The following is a 26,153-nucleotide window of genomic DNA, read 5'->3' on the forward strand; positions in this document are numbered from 1 at the left end:
CCTTCTTGGTTAATGCAGTTTGGTCAGGGTCTATTTATAATCTCTGAAAGAGGAAGTGGCCTTTTGCAACTGTGAGGGTAACTATCTTTGAGGCAACATTCAAAAAACTACACACACAAAAAAAAAAGAGTTAACCTTTGGGGAAAAGGAAGATTAAGAACAAGGTATGAAAGAATTGCTCAACTGAGATTTAAAAAACAGACTTAAACGAAAGCTCATAATCTTATAAATTTATAACCAGTAGTCATGGGGTAAAAGTTGTTGCTGTCAAAGCAATGTGCAATTCATATCAACAGAGGTCAATTGATGGAAATATACACCAACAACTGATGCTTGTCTAAAAAGGCATAAAAAATTATTTCTGGGTGAATCTTGTGAAACCCATAAAAAAAAAAAATAATCGGGTCAAATTTCACGCTCAAAATCAAGAGGAAAAACAACAAGGAATAATCTTTTGCTTAAAGAAAATTAGGCCTATTTGTATAACCAAAATGCTTTCACAGATCTCTGCAACTCTCATTAGTATAAAAAAAAAAAAAAACTTTTAATGGGAAACAAATTATTTAAATTGCAATGCATTTATACATCAGGGTTGTATTTGTTGTATTGAATCAATTTATGCCTATTTCAACAGAATTACAGTAATGAGAATTGGTGAACATTATTGTGAATAATTTCACAATGCAAAAAAGTTTAATGGTACAAAAATAGACTTAATTTCTTCATGCAAAAAATACAGTACTGTGCAAATGTTTTAGGCACTTGTGAAAAATGGATTTCTTTAAAAAATAATGCCATAAATAGTTGTCACTTATCAATTAACGTTATACAAAGTCCAATAAACATAAAAATGCTAAATCAATATTTGGCGTGACCACCTTTGCCTTCAAAACAGCACCAATTCTCTTAGGTACACCTGGACACAGTTTTTCTTGGTTACTGGCAGATAATCTTCTTGGAGAATTTACCACAGTTCTTCTATCTATTTAGGCTGTCTCAATTGCTTCTGTCTTTTCATGTAATATCAGACTGACTTGATGTTCAGAGGGGGGCTCTGTGGGGGCTATGCCATCTTTTGCAGGGCTCCCTGTTCTTCTATTCAATTCTATTTGCAAAATAAATGTTTTGGAATCTAAAATGTATATATCCTCTAGACAAAAAAACTAAAGCTGAAGATATAAATAACCATCTTAAGACAAATGTTTTTGTTAAACATCTTATGTGTCCAAGACTTTTGCACAGTACTGTAATTTTTGTTTGAGGTGAAATGTTTTGTTGATAGTTAACACTTTCAGAAAATCTTGAGCTTTTTAAAACAACAAAAGTGGAAAATGGCACTTAATTTTCCGCAGTTATCTGTAAATAATCAGCAGCACAGCATAAACTAAAAAAATTTGATACGGCATGCTGTTGCAGGTTCAACTTACTGATGTTAAAAATGAGAATTCAGCAAGAAACAATTCATTCTTAAGAACTGCACAACTAGGTTGTTTATTTTGTGATAACTGATACAGGATAAATTTTATACATTCTTTTTTCAAAACACTGATATTTTTTCTGTTTTAATATGTAAAAATGACACCAAACAAAAGCAAGGATTTGGCGAGATTGATATGATACATGATCTGGATGCTTAACAAAATCGACTATAATTTATGAGCAGTAATTGACAGGTGGCACTGGTAATCCTCCGTTTAGTTATAGGAGACGATGAACAGAAAGAACACAAAACGTACAACATAAACGAGGACATTATGGATAAGACGCCAGCAGTGTGTACCAGAGAAACATAATTTTCCAAGTCATCGTAGCTAGAAAATGCACACAGAATATTCTTCTGCTGTATATATGCAATTGCTCAAGCTCTCGAGTCATACTGTACAAAAAACACATACAGATGTTTAAACATAGTCTCTCAATACTTCAGTATAAACAAAACAAAACTCTGGATTCAGGAGCTAAAATCTACAATGTACTTGCTTCTTTAAAAAAATAATAATAATTGACATTCACATTTCTAAAACGTCTGGTCACTTCATCGGTAATAATGGACTAGTTTGGTGATGACAGAGTGTGTGAGGCTTTTCCTCTGAGCAGCAGTCTGTCCTCAAACCACTCTTGTCTGTTTATTGATCTCAGCCATGAGAATGAGTGAGCGAGAAAGAGGCAGACAGAGAGAGAGAGAATCCACCCGCAGGCTTGAGGTTGTTACGGTGAGGCGGGGGCCTTGCTGTTGTAGTGCACCTTGTACCTGTTGACAGGTAAGCCTTTGACCTGTGTGGACACACAAGTGGTCTTGCAAGGGATCATGTCCTCTTCTTCTTCTCCCATGAGCCAGTCCTGCACATTGTGCTCAGTGCCAGGGGACACATGCTCGTTCAGCCAGCCCTGGTGCCACTGCTCAAAACGGTCATGCTGGGCTCGTGCTACTCTGTGCTGGGACTACAGTGACAAAAAATACAAGCAAACATGACAGATATTAGAATCACATTGAACTTTTATCAAATAAAAACAGACAATACACAAGCTATTAATTACATCATTTAAAACTTACATATGAGCTAGTATCGTTCACAGCAGTGATATAAATCACTACGTCATGATACAATTTTATCCTAAAAGTAGGCAATATAATACGAGAATTATTCTGAATATAAAGACAGCTTCTCAGCCGCACACTCTTCCACACCACAACTAGATTAAGTTGGACTATTGGTGTGTTGTCAACTGTGGGACCAATATCTCCAATCAACTCACCCTCCTTGCCTTCACCAGGGCTCCTCTGCGGTACATGTAGTCTTCAGAGTTCATCACAAAAACCATCTTGTGCATGTTGAGTTTGAAACGGCAGTCCAGATTCCCGGCTGTCTCAACACCCATCTTCCGATGCCACTCTCTCCGGCAGCGCATGGCTTCCACCTGCTTCAGCTGCCAGCCGCGGAAATGCCTCAGATTCCTGCAGGTAAGTGTTAATAACGCTCTTTCAGGATTTAGAGTTGCAACTAAAACTTTTCTGGATGCAAAAGAGAAATTTAAATGGTTGATATTGTGGTTAGATAGATCTTACCTGGGTAAAAATACAGGCTTGAAGTAGTAGCCCTCTGTCTGAAAGCACACTGACTCAGTCCCTATATACTGCTCCATGTAATTTGACAGGCTCTAAAACACACACAAATAAGAAATACTTCCAAACATGGCAAATATAAATACTACCAAAATTAATATTTTAGACAATACACAAACAATTGAATATCTGCTAAATTCCATGCCACATCCAAACTAATGACCTGATTAATTTGCAGATTTCTAAACCTCTATGGAAATCACTCACATTTTGGATAAAATAATGAAAATTAGGGGAGTAACTGGGCTGTTTCAGGATATGTGGATTATCTGAACTGAACACTTGCGTACAAAAGGTTTTGATGTGGACCCGGGTTCTACTGACAATAAAGAGTATGTTTAAAAGGGAGAGGAGGTTTGGGATTCGGCTGGACCGCAGTCAGGTTTGTGGATGACTGCAATGCAGAAGTGGCATCTGCGTACAGTCGAAGGCTTAAGGCCTGGGTATACTATGTTTTTCTGCGTTCCGTATTGGATTGCGATGGTCGACCGTGTTGCCTTTTAAAGTATACTCTTTTGAATGCGAGCGAATATGAACTTGTTCGACGCATGTACACTACGACTGCTTTGTGATACTCTTTTAGAACAGTCAACGAGAGGCACATGTGCCGACGATGTACACAGACAAGGACTGTCCATCTGTCGAGAAAATCTGGGCAGAGCGTAGAGACGAAATCTGCGTCACGCATACGCATTCTGATCAGCAGGTCTGCAAGGACCACTGAAGTATACTTTGGCCTTCAGCCTGTCAAAGCATACTTCATTAGGCAGCGCGCGCATACACGGGCAGTTGGCGCATGCACGCAGGAGCACCAAATCGCCAGCAAATATATACAGAGCCCCTAACCTAAACCTTTCCCTAAGCCCAACCCCTTTCTGGAGTTACTCTTCCCTATTTTGAAGATTCCACCCTCATTTGGAGATCTCCAGGCTGCAGCTATACCCTCTTGGGAGTTTAGACCCATAAAGATGTCTTTATATTTTTTCAGACTCAAGTTATGCAAATGCAGGTGTCTCCTGGCCTCCTCACATGCTCGTTCTTGATGTGCACATCCACTGTTCTTGTTTCCACCTTCGTCTCCTGTTGTTTAGCAGCGGCTAAACGGCTCAACTGTGAGTGCTGCCACCTTGTAGACCCACTAAATAGTGCAAATAATTCTGGGCACACGTGATTAGAAAAATCTGGCCACATGCATTCAGTGCTTGAGCACTCTGCTGATGACGGAATTAGTCTAGTATCCTGTATGCAGATGCCTAGCGTTTGTGTCTAACCAAAGTACACTTTGGGCTTAACACCAAAGTGAAACAAACGTTTTTTTCTCCATGTCTACAAAAATATTTTTTTTTTAGTTTTGGTGCTTTTAGTCCATTCCTATTAGCTTGAAGGTCATCTACAGTATATGCTAGTGTACTTCTAAACATTGACAAAATTAAATTTCAGAAGATATAAGCATAAAAAAATCTGCAATCTTTCTCTTCCGGCTAAAAGATTCTGGAATATCCATGACATCACATAGAAACCTTGTCCAATTAAATGCTTTCTAGAATGAGAACGCGTGTCTAGCTGTGTTCTAACCGAAATAAAGAAGGGAATAGATAGGGATGATCAATTCTATTTTTTTTCTCCCCAGTTTGGAATGCCCAATTCCCAAGTCCTCGTGGTGGCGTAGTGACTCGCCTCAATCCGGGTGGCAGAGGACGAATCTCAGTTGCCTCCGTGTCTGAGACCGTCAGTCCGCGCATCTTATCACGTGGCATGTTGAGCGTTTTACCGCGGAGACGTAGCGTGTGTGGAGGCTTCACACTATTCTCATCGGCATCCACGCACAACTTTCCACGCGCCCCACGAGAGCGAGAATCACACATTATAGCGACCATGAGGAAGTTACCCCATGTGACTCTACCCTCCCTAGCAACCGGGCCAATTTGTCTGCTTAGGAGACCTGGCTGGAGTCACTCAGCATGCCCTGGATTCGAACTCGCGACTACAGGGGTGGTAGTCAGCGTCTTTACTCGCTGAGCTACCCAGGCCCCAGGGATGATCAATTCTGAATGGGACGCACCAATGGGGTAGATGAAAGCGAGGAAAGTAGCTGGAGTTTATTTATATTTTTTGCGTTTTTGTCTTAGGATGTACAGCTCGAGTAAGTGTTTTTTATTCTTTATGCTTAATCAGTGTATTGTGATCTCATTCTTGTTTCTCATTCACCTGCATTGGACTTGCACAACAGCTCCAGCCTTGTCGTAAGCAAAGACCACAATGTACTGTGTGTGTTTGTGGGCTGGTTATGGATTAATGTTGTCAGTTAGATCATCGTTCGGTTCTCAAGTCTTTGGAAAAGTTGGCCGGTATTGAGATCACTTCTCAAGTTTCCCCAGTAAGTGGCTCTGACACGTGCAGCATGGTGTAAAGGGGTATATGCGTGTGTGGCTGTTAACTAAACCCTATTAGCTATTTTTTTAAATGGGATGAGTCGTTAAACATGTCCTGCCCCACATCCTGTTTCAGTAGAAAATACGTCAAAACACCAAATAGAACTGCACTCGTCAAGGCACTTCACGAGGGCTTTAAAGGAATATTTTGGGTTCAATACAAGTTAAGCTCAACTGACAGCATTTGTGGCATAATACTGATTACAACAATTTATTTTGACTTGCCCCCCTTTTCTTTAAAAAAAGCAAAAATTGAAGTTACAGTAAGCACTTACAATGGAAGTGAATGGGGGCTAATTCTTAATGTTAAAATACTCAATATTTCAAAAGTATAGTTACAAGACAATCAATGTGTGTTAACATGATTGTATTGTGATAAAATCACATTCTTTTCTTTTGTATGTAAAGTTATATCTAATTTTACAACTTCATTGCCATGACGATATGTCAACATACCCTAAAACCCAAAAATTACTGTAAAAACTACAATATAAACAACTTTACAGCTGAAATAATACATGAGTTTTAACAGAAGAATTACTGTAAATTATACTGCTTTTATAAAATTATAAGCTTCACATTTCTGCTTTAAACCCTCAAAAAATTGGCCTCATTTACTGCAACCTCAATTTTTTTTTTTTTTTTTTAAGAAAATAGTCGAAATAATTTTTTGTGGTAATCAATAGTATGCTGCAAATGCTGTTGATTGAGCTTAACTTGTATTGAACCCGTAATATTCCTTTAAGATTTTAAGCTTTGCTTCCAGATGATGCAGATAAACAGCTTCAGGTGAAACTTGTCCCCTTTATAATATTCCTGTGGTGGTACCTGAATATCCAGCGGGTCATCACCCTGGGCCTCTTCTGTGTCCAGTAGCTCAATTGTTAAAGTCACCTGACCTTTGTTTTGAATGAACATCACCTACCAACGGCAACAGAGTAAATAATATTAACTAAAAAAATCATCACAAAACAGGCATAAACTACAAGATTTTCAAACGACAATACATGAATTAGAAAAATGTCCTGAGTTCAACACCAAATTGCTATTTTAAAAGGGAATGTGGAAAAATGAAAATAAAATAAGCAATTCAAGATGATGTTGTAACTCAGGATGGAAAACCAGCTTGGGTGAATATAAAATTTAAAAAAAGATTTCCAGATAAATATTGATCAAATGTAGGAACAGTAATAACTATTAAAGGATACTATTAAACTATTATTAGGTTTGGGCACAATGCAAGTGTCAACCTTAAAGCAGTTCTCCTCAGCCATGACTCTCTCTGCTTTCCATTGGTAGCTGGCTTCCCAAGCAGCGCGGACACACTGGGAGGACAGATTCCCCCCTGCAGCCCCTCTCTTCCGTTCCGTGAGGTACAGCTCAGTCACTTGCAAACACACCTCATCACTGACCAGGTGTTGAAGCTGTCGAAGCCAATCAGACACAAGATGAGCATGTTACAGATCACACAGAATGATTATTGGCGCCTTTATGGCAATACAGGAAATCAGACAATAGTTAAAACATTTGTACTGCAAGTAAATGTTTGTATATAAAACTAAAAGACAATCAGATCAGCAGTCTGACTCTCTGTCTACAAAATGATAAGAAACTCAGCTCAGCCTGATTCTTTGACCCACCTGTCTGACAATGTTCTGGATGAGCTTGTCGACAGTAAAGCCGATGTAAGCATGGATGGTGAACATCTCTCTCAGTGTGTCCTCATACTGAGTGGCCTCTAAGTTTCCATCCAGTAGACTGCGTACCATGTCCAAGAAAGCTGGGTAATATTCCTCTAACTCCACCTCGCCTGATAAAACAAAAGTAATTATTACTTGCATTACTTGAATGTACATTTAAAACTAGATTTTAACATTTTCTGAAGAAAAATCAAATATGATGTCTATGGTGCAGGTTTGATCTCATGACGTTAGGTCACAAGACACAAAAGCACAAATGACATTTGATGTTATTGATGTCCAACCTGTGCCGTACTCACCATCTTTGATTTGGGCACCGCATACTCGGCTGACCTATGATTTGATATGGTCTGTTCATCACATAAGTGAACAAACTTGGTATGTAGTGCACAAGTTATATCGACTACTTTATGGTTTTTATAGTGTTTTTTTTTTTCCTTATCTTTTTTGAATCTTAACAGCACAGTCAATATCCACTTTCATTATATTAATTAGGGCCCAAGCACTGAAAGTGCGGAGACCCTATTGTTCTTCTAAGGATTATTATTATTATTAGGATCCAAGCACTGAAAGTACGGAGACCCTATTGTTCTTCTATGGATTATTATTATTAGGGCCCAAGAACTGAAAGTGCGGAGGCCCTATTGTTCTTCTAAGGATTATTAGGGCCCAAGCACTGAAAGTGCGGAGACCCTATTGTTCTTCTAAGGATTATTATTAGGGCCCAAGCACTGAAAGTGCAGAGACCCTCTTGTTCTTCTAAGGATTATTCTTTTTTCATGGAAACGAATGGTGTTGCCATGGCGACACGATAAAATAACATAGAAAATGGGAAAAAGTGTTGCATATCTTCCGTGTGTATTGTGTGATTTACATCAAAGTTGAGCCAAATGTTTGGCCTTGCGGGCTGATCACATTGATGTGGCTATTTTGGGTAACGGTCGTAGCACCACCAACTGGCGGAAGGAAGTGTGGCACAATTAATAGACTTTGAAATATCCCTCTTATGTTTACCTGAATTGCTTCAAATTTCTTTAGAATAATGTCAAGAGAGTGCAGATTTAAAATTCTGAAGGGATTCTTGATATCTTAAACAGTGTTACCATGGCAACACATTCAATTACATTATTCCTTTTTATGTATATTCACATGTTTTTGAGGTACTTGGCACGCTTGAATTTTCATGATATTTTGCACACATCAGAGTTGTCGGCCATTAGGCCTGGGCAAAAGTTAACACATGGGCGTGGCTGGGGAGCTCTGTAGTGCCGCCTTTTGACAAAAGTGGTGGGTCCGTTTCTTCTCACCAAACTTGCTACATATATTGTTCTCATCAAGCCGGACAACTTTCAAAATTACAGTCATTAGCTCCACTCAATAGGAAGTCGGCTATTTTGGATTGAATGTGCATTTTTTTTTAATTGCAGGCCCTGAACTGAGGTTGAATATTCCCCCTAGGGGATTTACGTGACAGGCACCAAACTTTGGCAATATTATGCCAAGACATTGTAGATGCTAAATTACGAACGGATTTATGATATTTTGAACGGTGTTGCCATGGCGAGGCAATAAATTAAGGAAGTTCCTTATAACTTCTGTGTGCATTGTAGGATTTTGATAAATTCAGCTGTATGTTTTGTAATGGGGGCTGATCACATTTAAGTGGCTATTGTGGGTCACGGTCACAGCGCCACCAACTGGCAGCAGGAAGGCAATTTTAACAGACTTTGAAACAGACCTCGTGTTTATGTGAATTGCTTCAAAGTTCTTTAGAATAATGTCAAGACAATGATGATGTAAAATTGTAAAAGGATATTTGATATCTTAAATACTGTTGCCATGGCAGTTTATTGTGTAAGGGAAAGCAGTTTTTAAAGTGAAATAAAAAGAAATATTCGTTAAGCTATAGAAGTTTCTTTATTTTAATGAAAATGTACTGCACAAACTTTTTATTTTTTATATAAATAAAAAGTAATAAAAATACTAGAAAATCAATGCCCTTTCTGTTCCAAATATTATGTCAAGTGGCAGTGTGCTGAGACGCAGTACCAGAAACGTCCAATAGAGGATAGCCAAGCTCCATTGGTGACTGATTCCTAAAAGATCACATCTGCACAATTATCTGAGTAAACGAGGCAGGAATTGGCATAAAAACAAAATGAATTTGAGAATAATACAAAAAGATCATTTATATGAAAGATTTTTCTAAGGACAGGACAAGTCTTTTTTTTCATAAAATGTGATAAAGGTGGGAGAGTAAGATATAAAGTTTGGGATCTAAACAAAACTAATGTTAGAAACACCTCTCAAACCACATATGAAGTGACAACATTTTATTGCACAACATTATGTTTACAAGATTATAAATATTATAAGAACTTCTAAAATAACTGGTTTCAATGCAAGTGCTATTAGCAGATAATTAGCAGATAAAAGATAATTCCTCTGGATCGCTCTAAATGATCACGTGGTTGATGCCGTTTCTAAACTGAGAAAGGCCAGCCCATGTAACCATGGAAACCTCACACTATTGCCTAAACAGAATGAAGATTTATTGTATTAATATATTATTTAATAAGAATAACAAGTAAGGTCCAATGCCCGGTTGCATAAAACATCTTAAGTTTTTCCCTTAAGTATAACACTTGTGTTTTCCCTTACCTACTAAGGAAATTACATGAGGGTATTGGATATAATCCCTTAGACACTTCTCTTAGCTAAAAGAAACCATTAAGGGATTTACTACAGTGAGCAAGGTTTTATTATAATAAAATTCTACTGTTACTATGGATACAACATGTCCCTACCTACTTTCAGAAGATCGGAAATGTCCCGACCAACATTTGGGCAATTTTACCACATAGAAAATACTTTAACTTTAATATGTAAATTATTGTCCGACCTCTTCTGAAGTGGCGAATAAATGCTCGAGGGGAGCGTTGTCACGTGAGAACTGTTCCTTTCCTTAGCAATTTTCAGGCTGCACCAATCACAGTCATTTGAGATTACTGCATAAAGATTTTTTTCAAACTAATTTCTGGAGGAAACAGGCTGATTTCCATTTGTATGATGTACAGTCCTGGTAATTAATAGATTCAAACACTTTGAGTTCAAATCTTTCCCATGTAAGTAAAAAAAAAACGTTCTGAGTTTTGCATGCGGACCAATTAATGAAGGATTCTGTTTTACAGAGCCCTCTTGAGAAAGACACCTGTGAATTTGTCTCAGGTAAGGGGTGGACGGTGGTGCGAGATGTTAAGATGCTTGTTTAACTGTGCAGAGAACTGATTGCCAAATTAAGAATATTAGTGCTGGTCAGTAAGACTGTAAGATATATAGCCTAGATATATATATATATATATATATATATATATATATATATATATATATATATATATATATATATATATATATATACAGGTGCATCTCAATAAATTAGAATGTCGTGGAAAAGTTCATTTATTTCAGTAATTCAACTCAAATTGTGAAACTCGTGTATTAAATAAATTCAGTGCACACAGACTGAAGTAGTTTAAGTCTTTGGTTCTTTTAATTGTGATGATTTTGGCTCACATTTAACAAAAACCCACCAATTCACTCTCTCAAAAAATTAGAATACATCATAAGACCAATAAAAAAAACATTATTAGTGAATTGTTGGCCTTCTGGAAAGTATGTTCATTTACTATATATGTACTCAATACTTGGTAGGGGCTCCTTTTGCTTTAATTACTGCCTCAATTCGGCGTGGCATGGAGGTGATCAGTTTGTGGCACTGCTGAGGTGGTATGGAAGCCCAGGTTTCTTTGACATTGGCCTTCAACTCATCTGCATTTTTTGGTCTCTTGTTTCTCATTTTCCTCTTGACAATACCCCATAGATTCTCTATGGGGTTCAGGTCTGATGAGTTTGCTGGCCACTCAAGCACACCAACACCATGGTCATTTAACCAACTTTTGGTGCTTTTGGCAGTGTGGGCAGGTGCCAAATCCTGCTGGAAAATGAAATCAGCATCTTTAAAAAGCTGGTCAGCAGAAGGAAGCATGAAGTGCTCCAAAATTTCTTGGTAAACGGGTGCAGTGACTTTGGTTTTCAAAAAACACAATGGACCAACACCAGCAGATGACGTTGCACCCCAAATCATCACAGACTGTGGAAACTTAACACTGGACTTCAAGCAACTTGGGCTATGAGTTTCTCCACCCTTCCTCCAGACTCTAGGACCTTGGTTTCCAAATGAAATACAAAACTTGCTCTCATCTGAAAAGAGGACTTTGGACCACTGGGCAACAGTCCAGTTCTTCTTCTCCTTAGCCCAGGTAAGATGCCTCTGATGTTGTCTGTGGTTCAGGAGTGGCTTAACAAGAGGAACACGACAACTGTAGCCAAATTCCTTGACACGTCTGTGTGTGGTGGCTCTTGATGCCTTGACCCCAGCATCAGTCCATTCCTTGTGAAGTTCACCCAAATTCTTGAATCGATTTTGCTTGACAATTCTCATAAGGCTGTGGTTCTCTCGGTTGGTTGTGCATCTTTTTCTTCCACACTTTTTCCTTCCACTCAACTTTCTGTTAACATGCTTGAATACAGCACTCTGTGAACAGCCAGCTTCTTTGGCAATGAATGTTTGTGGCTTACCCTCCTTGTGAAGGGTGTCAATGATTGTCGTCTGGACAACTGTCAGATCAGCAGTCTTCCCCATGATTGTGTAGCCTAGTGAACCAAACTGAGAGACCATTTTGAAGGCTCAGGAAACCTTTGCAGGTGTTTTGATTTGATTAGCTGATTGGCATGTCACCATATGCTAATTTTTTGAGATAGTGAATTGGTGGGTTTTTGTTAAATGTGAGCCAAAATCATCACAATTAAAAGAACCAAAGACTTAAACTACTTCAGTCTGTGTGCATTGAATTTATTTAATACACGAGTTTCACAATTTGAGTTGAATTACTGAAATAAATGAACTTTTCCACGACATTCTAATTTATTGAGATGCACCTGTATATATATATATTCGTGATATATCGTAAATGAACTTGCATCATGATTTTAATGCATCCATTTATACAGTTTATAAAAATGCAGAGAGCAGAAAATACTAGGCACATTTGTGTGTGTGTGTTCCTATTAGATTGCCCTCCAGCTTGTTGGCGATTTCTCATATTATGTGATGGTCAAATATGTACTCCTGCAATAGTTTTTCAATCGCGAAATCACCTTGACCTACTGTACTCTTCAATTGGTTATATAAACTAAACCATCTTGTTTTTTGAAACCCTTTATCTTCCCAACCTTAAGGTTTACTTAAGGGGCTTTATGCAACACTTAACGTGTTTTAAGGGCATTCTTAAGTAAAAAATAGGAAAACGAAAGGGACAGCCCCCCTCCCAGCAAAAATGAAATTGACATATCCTTACCGAGGCACAGATCAATGCGAAGTAGAGGGTGCATCTGTAACTGTTGTCAAGTCATTTTTATTTGTATAGCGCCGTTCACAACATTCATAGTTTCAAAGCAGCTTTACAGAAGATCATGCATTAACAGAAAATGAAACTGTAATATCTATAATGTCTTAGAGTCATCATCGTGTAGTCTGATAAAAACTACACAATGAAAAACTACGTTGTCACCTTGTACTTTTCGCTGGCAGCAATTTTTCTAGTGTGCATTTGTCTTTCTAGAGTTTATCGTAAAATGCAGAGCAGTCCAGTCCAAAATTAAGATGTACCAAATGCATTGCCTTCATGACTGTTACACTGAGTCGAGATTTATCCGGTGTACATGCTGTGTTCATTAATGAGAACACAGGCTTCACAGATGCAGATGTCCCAGGCAGGCATAAAACAAACCTCATGACCTTGGCTAAGATTCCGAAGTTGATGGTCTTGCTCTACAGCTCACGAAAATGTCTGTCCATCTCACAGACACAGCCGTCTTATTCATGTTCCACTCAATGATGCGATGAGTGACAAGTTTTTCGCACAAGCCCACTCATCAAAGAGCGTGGTTTCGTCAATCAAACTGAGAGCGGGGATTCTGGAGTAGAAGTGTTCGAGGCTGCTCTGAATGTCTTTCCATTCTGGGATGTCTCTCAGTAGGGCCCACTCAAGTTTTTCTGTGTTCTCCAATGAGTGGCTACAATTTTGGAGGTAATCCACTGATGCTGAACAAAAGTTTCTCACCGCACAAAATAAATCATCCGCTCGCATGTCACAAGCTTCAACTAGGGCATCTAACTGCTTTTTAATGTTAGAGGGTATGAATGATTCCTCCAGCCTGGCCTGCAAGATTTTTCTCAGGACATGAATGTGCAAATGTGCAACAGAATGATAAGCAAAAAGTCCTTCACTTGCATGCACCTTGTCAGATTCGGAACTTTGCTTCACAAAAAAAATAAAAAAATAAATCGCTACACTTGGTGTGGCACACTTACTTTTAGCAGCATCCACATGCTTTTTTGTATGGACATGCTGCACAATGTTGGTGCGGCCTCCATGGGCGATGGAAAAGCGAGCTCCACAAATCTCACACCTCACTTTACCAGGCTCTGTCTGTAACTTTTTTTTTTCCGAAATTTAAAATCTTTACATTTTTCCAGCCGCAATTTCATCTGTGTGCTCTTTCAAATTGACACTTCAATCAGTTCGCTAACTGGACGTCTATTGATAGGGGATTGTGATTGGACAGTTTAATCCAATTATGTACTCCAAATAACATGGTGTGATTTTATTGGTTTTATAAGCCGTATCCTTGGCTACCTTTGATTTAAATACTCACGTGACTGAGAAAGCCACATAGTCGAGAGAAATTTTAGGAAAGGTGAAATACGGGACAAAACATGATTTTTTCAGAATAAATTGGGACACTACAAAAAGTGCCTGTCCCGGGAAACACAGGACGTCTGGCCACCCTACCCATAAGACGTCTTTCCATAATTGTTTTGTTTAATAAAGACACGTATTTTAGATATTTCAGAAATATGATACCAGTCACATATCCCATACAGGGATTGCACTGTCAAAATGTTGGGAATATTTACATATAATTTATACACATGAAAAACATGATATTATATGATAAAAAACAATCTAAAATTTTAAGAGAACAAAACATCACGGTTGTGTAAGCAAATGAGCATTAATTTATGTCATCAGCAAGTCATTTCCCATTATGCTTGCAAGTTCATGCAACTCGGAAAAAGCAACTGCGCAGCCTGCCTGCTACAACTGCGGCCATCTCGCTCTTGTGGGAGTGTTTTTGACATACGTGGTCATATCACAGCAAGTTGGACAGATTTCTAACCAGCACGCACCTGTCGGTGATCACCAGTGATCGGTTCTGTACAGAACTTGCTCATCTCAAATGAGCCTAATGAAATACATGCTGTTTTTTAATTCAATCATTTGACTGGATCATAAGTAGCGAACATGAAACATAAGTAGCCTACTGTCGCTCACGTCGCATGTTTTAAAAATGCACTCTTTTAACATTTTAAAATATGTTTTTCACTGTAATATTCTAATTGCAAAATAGACTGCAGAAGATGAAAGTTGAGTTTTTAAGCATTAATTTGATACCAAGTATGTGAATATTGATGAAGTTTTTGATATAAAACAAAGCATTTGTTTTTTAGCCACACTCAAATGGCCTGACCCATCTGTTGGCCACTGACAGTTAAAAGGTTTAAAATAGGCATGTAAAACAGCCTCTGTAGCACCCCATTTTCAACGACAGTCACCAAAATTGGTACATATATAGTTCTCATCAAGCCGGACAACTTTCATAATTATAGTCATTAGGTCTGCCCAACAGGAAATCGGCCAATTTTGATTTTTTTATATTGCAGTCTCAGATCTTTTAAATACTCCTCCTAGTGGATTTATGAGACTGTCACCCCATTTAGACAACATTATGCCTAGACATTGAAGATGTTAAATTGTGAACAGATTTTTGATATATTGAACGGTGTTGCCATGGCGAGGCATTAATGGTGAGAAATGGGAAGTGTCTCATACCAACACAAAGAGGCACCAAAACACTTTCCCGGACTTTCAGCTTCATCGTACCACGTTGGTGGAATGACCTTCCCAACTCCATCCGTGAGGCTTACTCACTCTCGGTCTTCAAAAAACGACTAAAAACACATCTTTTCCATGAGCACTTAACCAGTCATTAAAAAAAAAAAATAAATAAAATAAAATAAAATAATAATAATAATAATAATAATTCTTGTTGCACATTATTCTGTTTTGAATACTATTCTGATGCGAGTGAAACTTTATAATATGGCACTTTTCATACCACTGTCTCCTTAAGATGATTCGTATATGTCTTCCTCTTTTGTAAGTCGCTTTGGATAAAAGCATCTGCCAAATGAATAAATGTAAATGTAAATATCTTCTGTGTGCAATGTGTGATTTACATCAAAATTGAGATGTATGTTTATTCTTGAGGGCTAATCACATGGATGTGACTATTTTGGGTCACGGTCATAACGCCACCACCTGGCAGCAGGAAGTGTGGCTCTTACAACAGATTTTAAAATAGTTCTCTTATATTTACTCAAATTGCTTCAAAACTGTTTATAATAATGTCAAATGCCAAATGCATGTGTCCACCTTGCATTGTCTTCCAAAAGCCACCGGGTGGAAATGGACCCATAGTGCTTGCAGCTATGTTTTACTTTTGTGTTTCACAGAAGGAAAGTCATCGGGGTTTGGAGCGATATTACGGTGAGTAAATAATGTAATTTTATTTTTTGGGTGCACTATTCCAATATTATAAGTAGTAGTAAGAGTACACTCGCAAGCATCACTGATTAAAAGTTAAAATGGTGACTGAGCAAGAGAAACAGAGAATATATGGATTAAGTCTACTCACTCGGCTGTTTTAGACGCAGCTCCATAGCGAGGTCACTCGTCTTTTCCCTGCGCCCCTCTCCCATAAGCTGCCGTTCTCGATTCTGCTCCGCTCTGTGTTTCAGTAACTGCCTCTCAGCTTGTCTGTAAACCTTCAGCAGCCGCGAGCACAGAGTCTGATGCAGCCGCAGGAAGAAGTACCAGTTATTATTGACGAAGAACAGGTTGTAGACACCGTCCATTTCCTTTTGGTGCTCCGCCTCTGGGTCCCGCAGATCCATCACCTCCCCTTCTGGATTCATGCTGTGGGCGGCTGCAGAGGTGTCCATGTTTTCCGGGGACGTGCATCGTCTTCGCCTAGAATCACCGTTTAGTTGCTGCTGGCCACCTGCCATTGTGACTCCACCCCCTGCAGCGGCACCATCCTCTCCCTCTGCCTCCTCATCCGTGAACTCCTCGGTCTCGCTCAGCTCACCACGGCGGGAAAAGAAGAGGTCGGGGACGAAGTGCTGGATGATGCGTTTGATGTGGTCCTTGTCATCCTTGTGGATGGTGGGTTGCCGTTTGACATGGTAGATGATGAGCGAGGCTGCGTCTTCCAGGATCTGTTTGTCCTCATAGGTGAAGATCATGTGGGGTTCGCTGGTTGAACCTCCGCCAGAGCCATCACGACCTTGCTGGCCCACACCGCCCTCTTCCGTGCTCTGCTCCTGCCGCTGTGAAGGAGGGAAAGTAGTTGGTAACATTTAACCAGGTTAAAAACTTTGCAAGAGTGACCTAGCAAAAGACAACAAGTAACACACAAACAACAAATCCATTAACGATGGAAATTTCTTTTTTTTAAATACATAAAAATAATAATTTTATCGTAGAAAACATTCTAAAAACATACTTTATTTTAAGAATGTGAAATGTCAGATAATAGTAGAGAGAATTTCAGCTTTAATTTCTTTCATCACATTCACAGTGGGTCAGAAGTTTACATACACTTTGTTAGTATTTGGTAGCATTGCCTTCAAATTGTTTAACTTGGGTCAAAAATTTTGGGTAGCCTTCCACAAGCTTCTCACAATAAGTTGCTGGAATTTTGGCCCATTCCTCCAGACAAAACTTGTTTAACGGAGTCAGGTTTGTAGTCCTCCTTGTTTGCACATGTTTTTTCAGTTCTGCCCATAAATTTTCTAATGGATTGAGGTCAGGGCTTTGTGATGGCCACTCCAAAACCTTGACTTTGTTGTTCTTAAGCCACTAAGCCACTTTGGAGGTATGCTTGGGGTCATTGCCCTTTTGGAAGACCCATTTGTGACTGAGCTTTAACTTCCTGGCTGATGTCTTGAGATGTTGCTTCAATATATCCACATTATTTTCCTTCCTCATTATGCCATCTATTTTGTGAAGTGCACCAGACCCTCCTGCAGCAAAGCACCCCCACAACATAATGTAGCCACCCCAATGCTTCACAGTTGGGATGGTGTTCTTTGGCTTGCAAGCCTCACCCTTTTTCCACCAAACATAACGACAGTTATTATAGCCAAACCAGAGGACATTTCTCCAAAAAGTACGATTTGTCCCCATGTGCACTTGCAAACTGTAGTCTGGTTTTTTTATGCCGGTTTTGGAGCAGTGGTTTCTTCCTTGCCGAACAGCCTTTCAGGACTCATTTTACTGTGGATATAGATACTTTTCTACCCGTTTCCTCCAGCATCTTCAAAATGTCCTTTGCTGTTGTTCTGGGATTGATCTGCACTTTTCGCACCAAACTACGTTCATCTCTAGGAGACAGAATGCATCTCCATCCTGAGCAGTATGATGCTCCCAAGTTTGAACCAGACTTGTGGAGGTCCACAATTTTGTTTTCTGAGGTCTTGGATGATTTCTTTTGATTTTCCCATGATGTCAAGCAAAGAGGCACTGAGTTTGAAGGTAGGCCTTTAAATACATCCACAGGTACACCTCCAGTTGACTCCAATTAGACTATCCGAAGCTAATTGGCTAATTGCCAATGAGATAATTTTCTGGAATTTTCCAAGCTTCTTAAAGGCACAGTTAACTTAGTTTATGTAAACTTCTGACACACTTGAATTGTGATAGTCAATTAAAAGTTAAACAATCTGTCTGTAAACAATTGTTGGAAAACTTACTCGTATCATGCACAAAGTAAATGTCCTAAACGACTTGCCAAAACTATAGTTTGCTAATATGAAATCTGTGGAGTGGTTAAAAAAAAATTAGTTTTAATGACTTCAACCTAAGTGTATGTAAACTTATGTCTTCAACTGTAAATTGTTCAAGGTTACTGATGAATTAAACTTAAATCCTTTTATACAAGTATTTTATTACTTTTTAGAAGAATATCTCAGCTCTGTAGGTCCATACAATGCAAGTTTATGGTGACCAAAATTGTGAAGCTCCAAAAAGCATATAAAGGCAGCACAGAAGTACTCCATATGACTCCAGTGGTTTAATCCATGTCTTCTGAAGTGACTTAATCTATTTTGGGTGTGAAAAGACCAAAATGTAACTCCTTTTTCACTGTTCATTTTGCCATTGCATCTCTACGCACAATCATGATTACACTTTCAAGCTCGTTTACACTTCCTAATGCTTGCTGCATGCACAGAGTGCCAGATGGCGCTAGGAAGTGTAATCAAGCTTGAAATCATGATCGCTAAGGAGACTGCTGATGTCAGGATTTATATCAAAAAAGGAGTTATATTTTGGTCTGTTCTTACCCAAAATCGATTGGATCACTTCAGAAGACATGGATTAAACCATTGGAGTCTTATGGATTACTTTTATGCTGCCTTTATGTGCTTTCTGGAGCTTCAAACTTTTAGTCACCATTCACCTGCATTGTATGGACCAGAGCGGAGATATTCTTCTATAAATCTCAGCTTGTGTTCTGCAAACGGAAGAAAGGCATACATATCTGGGATGGCATGAGGGTGAGTAAACGATGAGACAATTTTCATTTTTGGGTGAACTATTCCTTTAAGCACAGATTTTGCATAAAATAATGAAGACAACAAACTGGTTTTGTTGTGGCCTCTTCCTGTAAAAAATCACAGTTCTTAGAATAAGCAGCGATGTGAACTAGATTTTTCTGATAGTCAGTAGCATAGAATCTGCAAGTCTACCAACAACCCAGCAAGTTTTCAAGCAATACTGCCTTTACTGGACTGGATAGCTACATTTGTACAGCTATTTGAAGTATAACAAGATAAAAAGGGAACAAGTTGTTATCTGCATGAAACATGAGACACTTTAATAGCAAGTGACACGAGATGAGATTTCCATTACAGAATAAGGGCAACAACTGTATTCTGTTCCCATTAAGTAGGAATGAAAAATGAAAACATTAAAAATGATGAAAAAGAAATTAGCTTTTATTAAATCATCAACAATAACATTCAATGAAACACTAAGCTTATTTAGTGAATAAAAGACAGAGATCAATGTACTCTTCCTAAATTAAATCGGTATGTGCTCTGCTGTAACATAGGTTTGTACTTAACTCATTTACACCCATCATGACAACTGAACTCAAGACCAAAAGCTGTAGATAAAGTTGAACTCACCTCGTCATAGATGCTCTCTATTTCATTGAGAAGACTCTTTGATCGAAGGGCCTTCATGTCGTTCTGTTTAAAGTTGACTCCCTGGTGGTCCAGTGATTTCAGGTACGCCTTCTCATATTGCTCCCTCCAGATTTTATTGAAGCCCTGCTGGGCCTCCCTCCACTCCTCCTCTTTAGCTTTCAATCTGCGGTAAAAATAAATTATGTATTTATTCTGCAATCTTACAGCATGTCACACTATCAAAGGGCATTTTCTGCTGGAATGAGGCATTTTTAAACTTGATAAACAACTGACTACTCTAACCGCACAGATAGTTCACCCAGAAATGTCATCTTATGTCAAAACATGGTGTTATGGATTTTCGGAACACAAAATGAGTTATGGTGTTCTCTAATCATCAACATACCAGACTTGAATGTGCGGAGACATGAGCGAGATTTCAGAACTATTTTCGTTATAATTATGCGTTTCAGCAAATAATTAAAATTTTTGTTATATGAAAATCCACTGTTGTTATATAGAAATAAGTAACTTGGACATTCTGCTAAATATCTCCTTTTGTAAAACAAATGGTTTTTTTTTGTAACATGAGGGCGAGTAGATGAGAAGTTTTATTTTCACAGCAGAAGCAACATTATAACTAAAATATATGAATCTATCGAATCGAAAGCTTGTGAATCAGAATCGAATCAGGAAATCTCTATTAATACCCAGCCTTAGTGTTAGATAGCATTATTTAACCTTTTGAGTACAACAGGAACTGCAGTGGCTGGACTCCTCTTTAACCCCTCTATGATCTCTGGAGCCTTGTCACCATAGATACGATAGACCGCACGCCGCTGGATGACCTCAGAGGTGCCGCCCAGGCAGTCGTCCAGTCGGAAGCGCTCTTGATCCTCCGGTGAAAGGCGGGATAGCTTCTTCTGCACACTTTCCAAAACTCTGATTGTCGCCAAATTAGTCTCTAGGACAACATCCAGCTATCAACCAAAAAAAAAAAATGATACACATTAATCACAGTGACCTAAACATAAAACCACTCTTGACATAAAAGTCTTGATTTTTCAGACATCGTCGCACCTCAAACCTCTCGTCCTCACAGCGATGAAGTTGCTCTTCATAAGGGGTTTTCTTGGAACTCACAAATGTGGAGTCTTCAGACCAGGAAGGGAATGAAACCCAGGTATCGTTCAGCACCTAAAAACAAAACAATGAACCCCAGTGATTATCATCATATTTCCAAACATTTACATAACATATATAATTGTTTTGAAGACTATTTATACATTCTGGACTACCATTAAGGGCTAATTAAAGGTGTACTCAGTTATATCCCTGTTTATGTTGCACTGACAATTAGTGACGTAGATGCAGCATTGTGCAAAAACAAAAGTTGTCAGTTACTGATGTCATTGTAACAATGTGCTTTTCACAGTCAGCCATGATTAATTTATTCCGGAAGTGACAGCGCCCAATTACAAAGGATTATTGTGATAAAGAAAGTAAGATTCGGCTGGTCTCATGATCAACACGGTGGTGTTCATGAATGTGCGCCCAGCACCATCTGTAAAATAAAGCAGCTTTCTCTAAGACTTATATGACTAGAGAGTACCTCTTTGCATATAGCTGTTCGACCGCTGCATTTGGGCTGCTGGTAGGTCTTGGGCAGGGCTCTGTAACTGGATCCCAGGCGTTTACAGGATGCATAGTCCACTTCTCTGCCTCCACCCTCCATGTAGCGGTCGGAGAGGCCAGTGACCGAGTGAGACAGCTCTTTATCGCCCAAAAATGACTTAAACTGGGTGTACAGTTCTGGGAACTTCCTACAGAATACACCAATGGAATATGACTCATAAATGGGCTCTGAAACGCACTATATGAAAATGCATAAACATGCCATTTTGAATCTTTCTTACCCCAAAAATGGAGTTACAAGTTGCAGGAGTTCAGCCCCTGAAACTACTTCCTGATTGAAAAGGGCTATGCAGCGCAAGAAATTCTCGTACACCTCTTGACTTTTGAGCAACCGACGAACCTAAAAAAAAACATTACATACATTTGTTCAATGGCTGAAACCATAAAATAAATAGTCAGGCTAATGCTGACTCATTGCTGCTGACATTTCCAGGTAATTGTATTAAAAGAAACTCACCTTGTCAAAGAACGTGAATTCCCTTAGGACTCCATGTTTTCCGACAGAGGCAAAGGATGGGTCCTTGGAACAGGAATACTTAATTTTCTTCTACATGAATGAAAAATAGTAGTTTTATGCACAATAAACCCAGACATGATGTAAGATCTTAAAACTTTGTAGGTCTTTAAAGGAACAGTTCACCCAAAAATGAAAATTCTCTCATTTTCGCAGTCTCTTGCCATCCCAGATGTGTATGACTTACTTTCTTCTGCAGAACACAAAGATTTTTAGAAGAATATGTCAGCTCTGTAGGTCCAAAAATATGCAAGTGAATGGTGAACAAAGCTTTGAAGCTCCAAAAAGGACATAAAGGCAGCATAAAAGTAATCCATATGACTCAAGAGGTTTAAACCTTGTCTTCTGAAGCAATTTAATCGATTTTGGATGAGAACAAACCAAAATGTATCTCTTTTTCACTGTATATCTTGTCACTGCAGTCTTTAGGCACAATCATGATTTCAAGCTCAGTTACATTTCCTAGTGCTTGACCCATGTGCAGAATGCTAGATTGCGCTAGGAAGTGAAAACAAGCCTGAGTTGTATTTTAGTCTGTTCTAAGCCAAAAGCGATTGGATCGCTTCAGAAGACATAGATTAAACCACTGAAGTCTTATGAATTACCTTTATGTAGACTTTGTGCTTTTTGGAGCTTCAAAATTGTGGTCATCAATCACTTGCATTGTATGGACCAACAGAGCTGAAATATTCTCCTAAAAATCTTTGTTTGTGTTCTGCAGAAGAAAGAAAGTCATACACATCTGGAATGGCATGAGACTGCGAAAATGAGAGAATTTTCATTTTTTAGTGAACTATTTATTTTAAGGCTTAGGCTTTGTTTAGACAAGCAGCAAAAATGCATTGGCGAATCTTACTCATATCAGTTTAGTTGCTTGTAGTGTGAACATCACAAAAAAAAAAAGAGGAAAAAAAACAAAAAAAAACACCACACAGTAAATTCAAACTAGGTGACCTTCACTATTTAGTGAGTGGTGACTGAGTACTGTGTCTAAAACCAGCGGTATAAAATGCCTCTTTTGCCTATGTTCTCTCATGCACCTCGTGAGATAAGCACTGCAGCGAGAAGTCATGAGACACAGCATAGCAATTTCCAGCTTTCCGTCCACTTTCCACATTGACAGCTACTCTCAGTTTTTGTATGAGTAAATCACTTGCTGTCACTATAGCAACCATTGTAGATACACCTGACATTAAAAATACTGCTTGAATGATCAGATCAGACAGTGTGGATAGTCAGTCCTAAAAAAACAGATTTGCTTGCAGTGTGAACAAAGCCTTAAATAATCCATGCTGGCTGACATGAGTGAACTCTGACCTTCAGAAGTGGGGTCAGTAACATGGGTCTAGGTCTCTTCTTGCTCTGTTTGTTCATTTCCTCGTCCTCTGCTTTCTTCATATGGTCTTTGGCAGTCAAAGAGCCTCCTGTGAACTGTAATCCCAGACACAGTCCTTGAAATTTAATAGCCTTACATTACCAATGTGAAGATGAACATTATTTCATGACAAAATGATGAGTGATTGTGTGTTTAGGGGTTTTTATTGTGAAAAGGGTTCCCATACCTTCTGACCAATACATTACCATGCTCTTTCCAGTCGTTGTTATTACAGAATAGTTCTTTTTTTAATATTTTTGATCCAGATATGCTACCGAATCATTTGGGCCAATTTGTGAACCGGTTTGATCGATCCACTGAAAAGAACCAACTTTTTTGCTCACAAAATAGACTACGGTTTTATTAACCATATTACTTATGGCAAGTTGTATTCTACACAATAGCAATAGGCCTATTTAGCCAATTTAATATCACCTATTACAGCAAAGCAGACAAGAACAAATTAATATAGAAATTTCCATGACATTTCAAGACCTGAAAAACACAGTTTAAAAATTATCTGGTATTTCCAGGTTTCACATGACTGTGGGAACCCTATCTGGAAATGTTTAATTTAACCCTAATTGACAACCAGATTTTTAGGTTGCAATCAATATAAGCACAAGACACATTTAAATGAAAATGTATTTTCTAACCAGAGATCTCTTTGCATCTGGCAAAAACTGGCCGAATTCTGCAAGCAGATCCTCCTGGCCTTTGAACAGACTCGCCACTTTCGAGAAAACCTCATCCTCCGTCATTCCTCCACTGCTACGCCCTCTGTTCTCCTTTACCTCCAGCTGCTCCTTCTGCAGAAGGACACAGAATCAAATCCACAATATCAATGAACATCAATAAGTTTATAGGATGACTTGGAAAACAGTACAGGAGTCCATTACCTCAGCCTCAGACAGTTGGTCCCAGGTTAATAATTCAGATTCGATTCAGTAACTTGCTGCTTTTGTAATTTAGTTAGACTCTAAAAACAATACCTACTGAAAAATAAATTATTATTAGTTTGCAGTTTATTTATTGGTGCTTTCCCCCAGTACTATCTATTTTATGCTACAGTATCACTGTCCATTTCCAGTATGCCTTAAGCACTTTGTAAACCCCATTTAGTATTTCACAAATAAAACATCCAGTATTATTATAAGTAGTTTTTACCTCTTCAACTCGAGCATTTTGGGCTGCTGCCTGCAATTTTTCACACTCAAATTTAAAATCTCACCATTTACACATAAATTAAAAAAAGACTCCAATTATTCATAAATAATATTGTATACATTTACAATTTTATGATAGATTTTTTTTTTGTAAGCATGTAATTGTGGTTCTGTTCACTCCACCTCCCTCCAAAAAGTATTTTTATTCCACTAGATGGCAGCAAGTACTAGAAAAAATTAGAACTTGAAAAAGTACTATCAGCTTCCATCACAAAATGCTAATTTGGTTGTAGGTGGCACTCTAACTAATTTTAGCCCTCACAGATGTGCTCGTCCATAGACATTCAGTCTAATTTTCAGTTCATGCACCACCCCCATTGTTTTATCAAATATCTCGGCCTCTGAGAGGACTAGAAGCTCAATCTAGGTATCATTAGATGATGTATAACATTGTATCAATAGTCAATAACATATATTTCCAATTATGTATTTAGCATGCTTTTCCTGCTGGACCACATATTTTTTCTGGACATCCAAGATATAATATTGGATTATTTACACAAAAATGTCTTACAAAAATCAGATTTCACTTTTTGATTCTTTTGAAAATCTTTCAAAATGTGGTATTAGGGCAACAACATAAACTGTGCAGTCACATTCCTGAGAATGAAAGATTTCATTTGATATATGATATTCATATTCATATTCTACCACATGACCCCTAGGTGGCACTGATTTGTGAAGGGAGATGTTTTCAGGCCTTATTTTGTTATTTTATTTAACAAACGTGGTGGTTACCTATGAAAAGTACAGATTCAAAGCTTTCAAACGGTACTACATATGCCTGACTTATTTATTCAGAGACTTCAACATTTTAAGTGTAAATTTTTCTGCGACATAGCGTCCCCTTTTGGACCCGTCGGCGGGGTCCGCAGAGTTGAAGAGGTTAAACACATTGTAGGCCTACTGTTGCTCTGTACTTAACCAAATAAATGCATGAACAAACAGTCGGCCCATTGTAACGTTTCACATAAGCGCTTAAATCCGTTTGCAGCATTTGTGTGACAAAGCACAAACATAACGTAAGCCTACCTATAAAACGAATGAGTCATTAAAAATGACAAACAAATGAAAGAGGGTCTACTCTATAATGTATTATCCTATATACTGTAATTTCACTAACATTCATCTCCGCTAATTCCGTGGAATTATGCTAAATTGCAATATTTACTCAAATTCGCTTGAATTTGAAAAAAATAAAAACAAAAAATTCTATCCTTTGACAAATCTATTGGTAGATTTTGGAATTGACACATGGGAAAGTTAACACTGCTGTTAATCAGCCAAGTGAACACGATTATAAGCCGATAATCGTAAAATGTTCAAATACCGGCCGATTAATCAGCCTAGCCGATACATTGGTCCATCACTAATTCTGATCACAAAGTCTACAATTATTTCCTGCTCCTTTCTGGGGTGTTTTTTTAAACAAATTTTTGAGAAGACTGCTACAACATTATTTGAATAAGTTATTTCCACGCCAGTCTATTACTGTAGTACAATGGATTTCAAATGTATCTGCCCCTTAAAAGAACAGAATAACAAAACAAACTGTGTTTAGTCACTTTACATGTCTGTCAGACAGTCTTTTTCTGTCTTAATTGGTGGTTCCTGTCCAGAATAATTTGCAAAGTGGACCAGACTTTATGTC

At 38.3% G+C, this 26,153-nt stretch overlaps 1 protein-coding gene across 2 annotated transcripts in view; it reads right to left on the reverse strand.

Moving 5' to 3' along the window:
* Positions 1-406: 406 nt before the first annotated feature.
* The window catches only part of LOC127414717 (paired amphipathic helix protein Sin3b-like), a 30,143-nt gene continuing 4,396 nt past the window's right edge, over positions 407-26,153 (reverse strand). The window contains exons 5-19 of one of the 2 annotated variants that reach the window (XM_051652932.1): positions 23,933-24,085; positions 23,219-23,332; positions 21,845-21,934; positions 21,609-21,727; positions 21,305-21,515; positions 20,773-20,889; positions 20,434-20,672; positions 19,693-19,876; positions 16,137-16,830; positions 7,197-7,366; positions 6,807-6,980; positions 6,385-6,477; positions 3,068-3,159; positions 2,758-2,956; positions 407-2,442 (exon numbers count right to left, since the gene is read on the reverse strand). In XM_051652932.1, the coding sequence (XP_051508892.1) occupies positions 2,209-2,442; positions 2,758-2,956; positions 3,068-3,159; positions 6,385-6,477; positions 6,807-6,980; positions 7,197-7,366; positions 16,137-16,830; positions 19,693-19,876; positions 20,434-20,672; positions 20,773-20,889; positions 21,305-21,515; positions 21,609-21,727; positions 21,845-21,934; positions 23,219-23,332; positions 23,933-24,085 (2,883 nt within the window). In that variant the 3' untranslated portion in view covers positions 407-2,208. The remainder of the gene's footprint in view (positions 2,443-2,757; positions 2,957-3,067; positions 3,160-6,384; positions 6,478-6,806; positions 6,981-7,196; positions 7,367-16,136; positions 16,831-19,692; positions 19,877-20,433; positions 20,673-20,772; positions 20,890-21,304; positions 21,516-21,608; positions 21,728-21,844; positions 21,935-23,218; positions 23,333-23,932; positions 24,086-26,153) is intronic. The other variant, XM_051652931.1, reaches the window with a different exon arrangement.

This window comes from Myxocyprinus asiaticus, chromosome 24 (genome assembly GCF_019703515.2).
Source record: "Myxocyprinus asiaticus isolate MX2 ecotype Aquarium Trade chromosome 24, UBuf_Myxa_2, whole genome shotgun sequence".
Taxonomy (NCBI): Eukaryota; Metazoa; Chordata; class Actinopteri; order Cypriniformes; family Catostomidae; genus Myxocyprinus; species Myxocyprinus asiaticus.